We start from the raw sequence: 8,652 nt of genomic DNA, 5'->3' as shown, positions 1-8,652 counted from the left end.
GCGCGCCTTCCCCGGCAGCTCCCCCCGACCATCCTCGCTCGCCAGGTTCCCAGGGAAGAGGGGAACGAAGCCCGCCTCGGCGTTACGGCCTCGATGCGCTTTTAGGTTAATACGATCCTAATCTCTTCTAACCTGGTTTTTCTGCATGCTCCAGGGCACAGAACCCAGGAAAAAAAAAAGAAACAAGACAAGAAGATCTTTTTATAAATGTATGTTTTGCTTTGTTTTGTTTTTCCTAAGAAATTAAAGAGGGACAAACAGGGCCTCATTTTCAAATCTGGTCCTCTACTGCCGAAGGATATATGGGCGCTCATCCTTGGACCCAACAAAACATTAGCACAGGCATGAAGTATTTTGCTGGTTTGGGACCCCAGAGCCTTTTTTTTTTTTTTTTTTTTTTTTGCCTTTTTTAACATTGCTGCATCGTTTTTAACATCCAAATGCAGGATGTGTATAGTCTGCTAAAGCTACCCATTCGAAAAGCCTGACCGAACCCCAGGCTCTAGCGTAGTCTCTCAGACGGAAGTGTGTACGGTAACAAAATTAGCGTTCATCTGAGCCCCAGTCCAGGCCAAGGCAGCGAGCCAAGCAGAGCGCTCCCGCAGAAGGGCTCTGTCGCACCATCCACTGCCGAGAGCGGAGCTCGGTCCCGCAGCCCCGGCGCTCCTCCAGCGCGGGACCGACCCTGCCCGCAGAGATGGGGGCTACCTCCAGGAGCGTCTCCTGCAGCGCATCCCACAGTTCGGGGGTGAAACTGGGTCCCGCCGAAGTCAAAGGGACCTTCTCCCATTGACTTCCCCAAGGCCAGCTTTCCAGCCCACGCGTCCAAGACTTGCTCCAATCACGCCTGCCGCAGTGGCACCTACCTGGAGCTAAAACAAAGTATTCTGGTAGCCCAAAGTGACACGATTAAACCAGAGAGTCTCTATAACGTGGTGGAAATCAAGCATCCAGCAAATGTGAGGTGAACCCACAAAAGTCAGAAGTAATTTGTTCACAAAGACAGGGAACAAATTTAAAAGTTAAAAAAAAAAAAGGAGCAAATATCTGTTTTCACATTGTACATAATAATGATATAAAAACAATTGTCTATTTTTTTTTTCCTTCTTATCCAAACAGAGTGCTTCAAAAAAATTGGCTCTAGATGACTGGTGTAATTAAATAACTAAAATGAGTGATGAGAGAGCAGAAGTTAATTAAGATTGAAAACAACACTCCCATTAATTCACTCCATCATAATAAACATCAGAAGTTGACATGGCTGGGGCCAAAATTAAAATAAAAGAAAGAGGAATGGTGTGAGAAGAAGAAGCGATTTTGTTTTCATATGTATATATATATATTTATATATATATAAAAAGGCAAGGTGGGGAGGGGTATCCATTTTAAATAGCCTAACAGCTTCATTTGCTGCACTGCCAAATTAGAACAGAATAAAATAAAGTTAAAAAGGGGGGGGATAAAATAAATTATACATAATTTACTAATCTGGGAACAGCTGACCATTATTATTATTATTATAATTACCATTACAACACTAGCAAGAAGAGGCAGTTCAACTGAAAAAAAAAAAAACCCAACACAGTCATAAAATACAAACAAAAAGAACCCTCTCTGACATGGAGGATATGATCAGCTACTCCAAGGATAACTTCAGAGCAAATCTTCTGAGAGAGAGAAAATAGAAAAGAATTTTTTGAGGCAGAGGTGGAAATCAAAAAAGGGAAAACAGGAGAAAAATAAAACGGATGTTGCAGGGTAAAACTATCACACATCCAAACCGCTCGTCGGAGTATTGTCCTAAGTCTTCAATGGCATTTGCTCGTTTGCTTTGCACAAGGTCTGCAGAGGTCAAGTTACACTTCAAGTGGGATTTCAAGAGGCAAAGAGCGAGCCTCCACATCCTCCTTCCCAGTCTCTCCTCCTACCTGCCCCTTTCATCCCGCACCTGGACTTAAGTGGCTGATTGCACCAAGGGCTACATTTGCCTGATCAAAGGACCATTTGCAAAATCAGCGTTGCCAAGTACGGAAGACCACGGCTCTGGTGAATGCTTGGGCTGGGATCCCACTGGCACAGTGAGATGCACAGGGCTACTGTTACAAGGTAGAAGTGACAACGAACGACAGCAAGGAGTCTCTCTCTAGGAGTAGGAATTTACCGGGGAGCAACATGAATATAAAGGTGGCATCCTCAGTCAGAAGACTGATTCAGAGAAAGGCTTTTGCCTCAGTACGATCCCAAGAGTTTCCTTCCCAGGGCAGAGAGGAGCTCCTGGATAGCTGCTGTTTGAAGTTAGAGGCAGCCTTTTTGGTTGGTGGTAGGTTTAGATCTAATGCTTCTGTCTTGCTACACAAACCTGGGTCCTCTTCTTCTACAGGAAGGTCAGAGTGAGGAGATGAAAAGAGACTCTTTGATTCACTTGTATTTGCATTCTTTTTTCTGAAATAAAGTGTAACATTCAGTTACCTTATTGGAAATACGAGAAGCTAACTTCTGCTCAGGACTACGCTTGTGGAAATCCACCTTCCACACCTGGTTGCTGTCGCCCAAAGGAGACAAAAGTGCCCAAGCAACATATCTAAGGGCCCTAGAACAACGCTGAAAATATTTTAGCCCAGGAGAACAATTTTTCACTTGTGAGAGGCAGCAGCTAGGGAAACTCGGCACTGCAAAGGTTCGGGTTCTTACGTGCCCACTTTGAATGTGGAAATCTCTTCATACCTATTAGTCTTCCTTCCTACACAAACATCCCACTGATAAAAAAGGATTTCTGCAAGTGCAAAGGAGAAAAAAAGTCAGTTAAAAAAAAAAATCGCCTTTTGAATCAGAGATTGGTACTCAGCCACCCTGAAGGTACAAGTTCATTAAAACTGGACATCATGGTAACCTAATTACGCTCAGCGAGGAGGTAACACTTCCAGTTGCCCTGTCCTGAAGAAATCACATTTTGGACAAGCCTTTTTTATGTTGTATATGATGCCACTTGAAGTGTAAATTAAAAGCAAAGGCTCCTTACAGACCAAGTCATTTGGAGGGTGCGGGACTTCGTTCTGGAACATGCTTTTTGCTCGCAATAGTCCACTATTATTCTTATTAGTACCATAAACACGCACACATGAAAATCCAAGATCATAAAATATTTTTTCTCTAAATTTCTTATGTCTCTCTCTCTCTCTCTCTTTTTTCACCTGAGAACGGCACCTACAGTTTCCTTTAAAAAGCAAAACCAAACCCAAAAATATACGTCTAATCTCACCAGCTGCTGGTATATCAGGTTCTTCAAGGGATTGTCTAAGATACAACACTGTCCTAACTTCAGACAGAGCAGGAAGCAAAAGAAAAGCAGAAGAAAAACAAAACAAGAAGAGACCAACCAAAACAAAAGCAAATTGGACTACTTCAGCGCTTTAGTACAAATTTGGCACTTGCTCAAAGACTCGGTATGGTGTGCAACTGATGAAGAGAAGTCCTCTCTTTAAAGGAAATAATTGCTTGTTGGGGTTAACAGAAAGAGACTCCCCACTTCCTTCCTTGCCAGCCACGCGCACAGGCACGCACGCACACACACACACACTTCTGACCCAGATTTGCCAGGGAGGAGGAGGAGGAGGAGGAGGAGACAGAGGGGGTCAAAGGAATTTTATCTTTTTTCTTTCCTGTCAGGTGCATTACCAAAAAAAAAAAAATTATTTCTCTTTAAACTGTAGCACAAAACAACAAAACACATTCACAAGCCACTTGTTGGCACTGTGTACCTGAGTGAGAATTTCTAGAACATTGTAGAACAAACAGCCATAAAGTTTATTTGAAAAAAAAATAATAATAATAAAAGGTCGACGGGTAAGACTTCAGTGCTTGGGTATAGCAGCTGAATTACTGGCATTATTTTACCCATAGCTTATATCATTCTGTTGTTGTTGTCGTCGTTGTCTTTGTTTCCTTTCTTCTGAGCCTTTTTTTCTTCTGATGCAGGCTGATGTCTATTAGTCAGCTGATGTCCCAACTAGTTAAGACTAACAGTTAAAGTAACAGTCAGTGTATGAGAAAGTTAATGTGCTTGGCCACTGGCAAGGATAAACCAGATGGGGCTTTATTTATTTTTTCTTTCCTCCTTGAAGTCCTGTAGGTCACAAGATATTTGGACCCTGATCAGTTGGCTTGCCCCGCAATGTGATTTTCACTGTCACTGCCATAGTCCGCATCGGGGTCATCTTCTTCCTCATCGTATTCATCGTAGATTTCTCCATTGACGTCATCGGTCTGCATCTCTTCCTTGATATGAGGCTCCTCGCCTTTGATGCCGTAAGTGCTCTGGATGACGGGCATCCCAGGCTCCGGGCTGCTGGACACGCTCGAGTGCTCGGAGGGCAGATGTGGGGAAGGCATTCCTGCCATGGCAATGGCTCCTGGGTAAACTACGCCCGCGGTGGCAATGGGTATCTGTGCTTGTTGCCTGCCGTGGAGAAAAAGTAAAAGGATGTTTGAATACTGGAAGAGGTAAAGGAAGGGCGAGTACAACAGCACTTTGCAAGCCCATCGCATATGCTCTTGGGCATGCAGAGGAAGGTCCTGGATTGCCCATGCAAGACAACCCTTATATCAATATTCCAGACTCACCAGCTGGCGCTCTTGAAACGAACATGAAGCCCAAACCAACTTTACTGATAAGAAAAGCCCATCTCTGTGAACATCTGTAGCTGTACCTGAACTACGCAGCTTCAGCTTGCCTGCTTGTGATGCAAACTTCTTTACTGGGTAAACTGGGCGTCCCATGAGCGGCCAGCCAAACATAAACATCCTTTCAATTCTGGTCCAACTTAAAACCCATATATTTTGAAAATCTTCCTTTTAAATAATCCGAGCTGCTGGCAGGCCTAGACATAAAAGTAACGCATTGCCAACAGGAGAGATGCGGCGAGGGCTGGGTAGTTTGCACAGGAATGGGGAGGTGCTGTAGGAAAGTACCAGTGGATCAGGAGAAAGCAAGGCAGGTCTCTCCAAAGAGCGAACGTTCACTCCACGTTCCCTCAGAAACCTGGCCATTACTGGGGAGAGGAACAGGGGGCTTTCTGGGGGCAGCATGGGTTACCAGGATGATCACTAAGGGCCTCCCACTGGAAGGTGATAGTTTCCACAGTGAGCGGCACTTGTGAAAAGCAGAACCTTTGAAGGAAGGTGGATAAAATTGGGAAAAGGCAGACTTAAAACGGAAGCATGTATTATTTAAAAATAAATAAAAAAGCAAGCAAGCAACATGAGCATTTGAGAAAATCCTCTACAGGATGCCTTTATACAGCGTCTAAGCCTTGGAAACCTGTCTGCAGTAATGAAAGAAGAATTATTCCAGGCCATAGAAATTCCCTTTGCATCAAGAACACTAGCTGTGTTATACCAGTGTTTGTTTCCCTGAGAAGCTTCGGGGTCCCAACAAGCCTAGAGGTTTAAAATTCATGCTCCTTTTGTTTCCTTGCTGCATGAAGTAATTCCATTGCAGTAATACTCTTCGGTACATGCTGCACATTGTAATGTCATCAGCGGTGTGTCCATCTGCACTGAAAAGCCTTGCCACAGGAGACAGGGCAGAGTCTCTTGAGATGAACATTCTTAATTAAGAATGAAACCCTCCCCTGTTCCCCTGCCTGCCTGTGCCCTGGCTGTACAGTAAGCCTTGCACAGTACAGTGATCCTGAAAGACTTTCCTCTGCCAAACAGCTTTACATTTGTTTGGAATTGCTTGCTGCATTTTCAGATACTTCCTGCCTGCCATTCAAGCACGGCCTCCCTCTGCACAGTCCTTATTTCCGCGTCTCTGAAACAAGTAGAAGTTGGGTCAGCTGAAGATATAGCTCTTAAAGTAGGGAGCGGATCTAATTTGCATTTTAGTCTTAATTCAATAGGAAGGCTTTGTTTTCTGGAGTCAGCAATTCTGTAACAAGATTCAGCACACTTAAATTGCTTTTAATATTTAACAATAGGAACACTTTGCACTTAAATGGTGCTTTTCAGAGTGCTTTTCAAATATTAAATAATTTAAGAATAGTATTTTTCCACTTCTATAGGATGTCCATTCCAGAGGATCTCAAAGCAGCCCTCAGATACTAATCTATCAGGGCTCTCAGCAGCCCAGGGAGGTGAGCCTACCCTACCACCATGATAGATGAGGACACCGAGACACGGAAGAATTAAGTACGAGAGTTGCAAAAAATGCCCAGTCCTTCCATTGTGATGCCTCCAGACAGGCTTTCAGCGTGTCCCAGCCGCTGGCATAGCCACAGCTCTTGTCAACCCAGTCACTTGCTTTGGTGTCCAGGCAGGAGCTGGACTGGTGTGTAGAAGTTTAGCCCTAAATGACCTCTACCGGGTCAGCAGCAGATGGGGAACTAAAACCAGGAATGGAAGTGGAGTGCTGGGACCGCCAGCATCGAACGCTGACCCTGCTGCAGTCGTCAGCCCCTTTGTCAGTAACGTCTATGGAAATCTCACCCCAGGTTCTGTGCTCTAATGCCCCAGAGCAAATTATCTCCTGAAATGTCTTGATTTCAATGTCAGCCTTGTTTGGAAAGCTAAATAATATGCAGAATGTTACAAGGTGAATTTTTTTCCCCATGATGAAGCGTGCATGTTAACCAGATAAGCAGTGGTTTGGGGGCTCTGTTGCTACCTATTCTTTTTCCAGAAGGCCCCCCTCCTCTTTTTTTAATCTCTTGATGCCAAATGTTGGCTGACTTCCCTGTGTTTGTTTCAGTGCTTACCATTGGGATCACTGGACCTGCCAGCGCCACAGGGTTAAGCAGCTCAAATTTCTCTGCTGAGCGGCTTATTATAACAATGCGCGCTGTAGCTGTTTAAAACACAGTCTGATGACACTTAGCAGTTGCTGGACAGATATTCTCTCCTTTATTGCTACTTCTAGCCATTAAGTAGAGATGTGCACCTCAGTTAATATTAAAATGATTCCAAATTCGGATGAAACAGAACACAAATTCCATTATTTCTGAGGGTCGTTCTTGCTGCTGGCTTTGCTTTTTTAAGACCACCGTTTTAATTTTCTGCAGTGAATACAGAAATATTGCAGAATATTTGATTACTTCTGATTCTTTTGATCTGCTGTAACCAAAACCAAGGAGTCTTTGCAGAAGGAAAATACATGCTAGTTTTCTAGGCATTCTAGATTTTATTCCAATCATATCAAGCTGATCTATTAGGTGTTTATGAGAACCAGTCTTCTTGAAATTTAGGCTCAACACAAAGCATTTAGCTTACTGTACTGAAAGACACTCCCTAGTATGACAAATGCCATCACGATCAACAACGCAGACAACTTCCATGTCTGATAGGAATTAAACTGAGCCAAGTTCATATTCCAGCTCAAGTTCAATATGTTCAGCAGTCCTTTTGCAGACCACTTGCCACAGATCATACTGAAAGCAAACTTGTATTTTTGGCTTTTAGATCAAGAGGCACTACCATAGATTCATTCAGATATACTCTCTGAGGCCACGTAATAAAGTAATACTTAGAAAGCTTTATTAGAAGACTTACGTTTCATTGGAAAATCTTGAGCTTTTTTTTTTTTTTTCCTTTTGCATGATCAGAGCGGAAATGAGACAGTTGGCCGAAGCTGTAAGATGAGTATATAGCAGAGCCAACAAAAAAATCCTAACTGCCTAACTTCCTCCTGGAACACATTGTTTAAAAGTATAAGCTTCATATTCTGTTAGCAATATATAATGTTCTTGCCAATAAAATATAACATTTACCACACTGAATTAAGAATTCTCCCTGAAATTTTTTTTTGCTGAAATAAGCGGTAGATTTTAAAGGTCCCATACCCAACATTAAAATACTGCCTCATCTCCTGGCGTCTGTTGCGCATGATAGCCTTGTACTCGCCGATGCGTAATTTTTTGCCATCTACAAGGCAGGTACGCTTCGGCCTTGGCTTGTATTTGTAGTCTGGGTATTTCTCCAGGTGCTGCTTGCTGAGTCGCGCCTGTTCCTCATAGTATGGCTGCTTCTCTAAGTTTGTCATAGCTTTCCAGCGAGATCCTGTCACAAAAGAAAAAAAAGAGAGAAATGAGATTCTACTCATCCACAAATGCTGAAAGGCAGAGAAACAAGTAGGTCACCCAGAACAAGATACCTACGGTCATATCGCTTTGGGCTGGGAATCTGTCAGAGCTTCTAGACAGGGGTCAGGTCTTGTTTGTATTTGACTGGTAAACCTCTTGGGTATGGCCAAGAGGCAGAGAGAAGGGATACTGGAAGTTCTGACTCAATATTTTACTGAAAGTTATCTCACATCATAATGTCTTTCAGGTGAGAAGTAAACCCATCACCCTGATAATAAGCAATCCCTGACACTTTGTTTTAGAAAACAAGGCAGTGTATTTTAGTGGAAGGGCCAAAGACCCCTTAGACACACAGAGTCTGCTCGGCTAACTACCCCCCACTTTCTTTTGGCCGTGGCCCTGTTTTCACCTCCTGTTCTGGAAGAGGCACCACTCCCATGGGCTGCGATCTCGTCGCTGTGCTCCACCATGGCTGGATCAAGGAATAAACTCTGGATACGCATGTGTCTACAGCTTAGTCTTTTCATGACAAATGATGTATCTTTCTAGCTGCGAGGTTTGTGAGAAGCAGAATATG

The 8,652-nt window shown here is 43.5% G+C and overlaps 1 protein-coding gene across 19 annotated transcripts in view; it reads right to left on the bottom strand.

Moving 5' to 3' along the window:
• Window positions 1-352: 352 nt before the first annotated feature.
• SOX5 (SRY-box transcription factor 5) overlaps window positions 353-8,652 on the bottom strand; it is a 655,394-nt gene continuing 647,094 nt past the window's right edge. For all 19 annotated transcript variants that reach the window (XM_054804269.1, XM_054804526.1, XM_054804608.1 and 16 more), the window contains 2 exons: window positions 7,836-8,052; window positions 353-4,456 (listed from right to left, as the gene is read on the bottom strand). In XM_054804269.1, coding sequence (XP_054660244.1) covers window positions 4,153-4,456; window positions 7,836-8,052 — 521 coding nt within the window. In that variant the 3' untranslated portion in view covers window positions 353-4,152. The remainder of the gene's footprint in view (window positions 4,457-7,835; window positions 8,053-8,652) is intronic.

This window comes from Grus americana, chromosome 1 (assembly GCF_028858705.1).
Source record: "Grus americana isolate bGruAme1 chromosome 1, bGruAme1.mat, whole genome shotgun sequence".
Classification (NCBI taxonomy): Eukaryota; Metazoa; Chordata; class Aves; order Gruiformes; family Gruidae; genus Grus; species Grus americana.
This window is presented reverse-complemented; position numbering and strand designations above follow the sequence as displayed.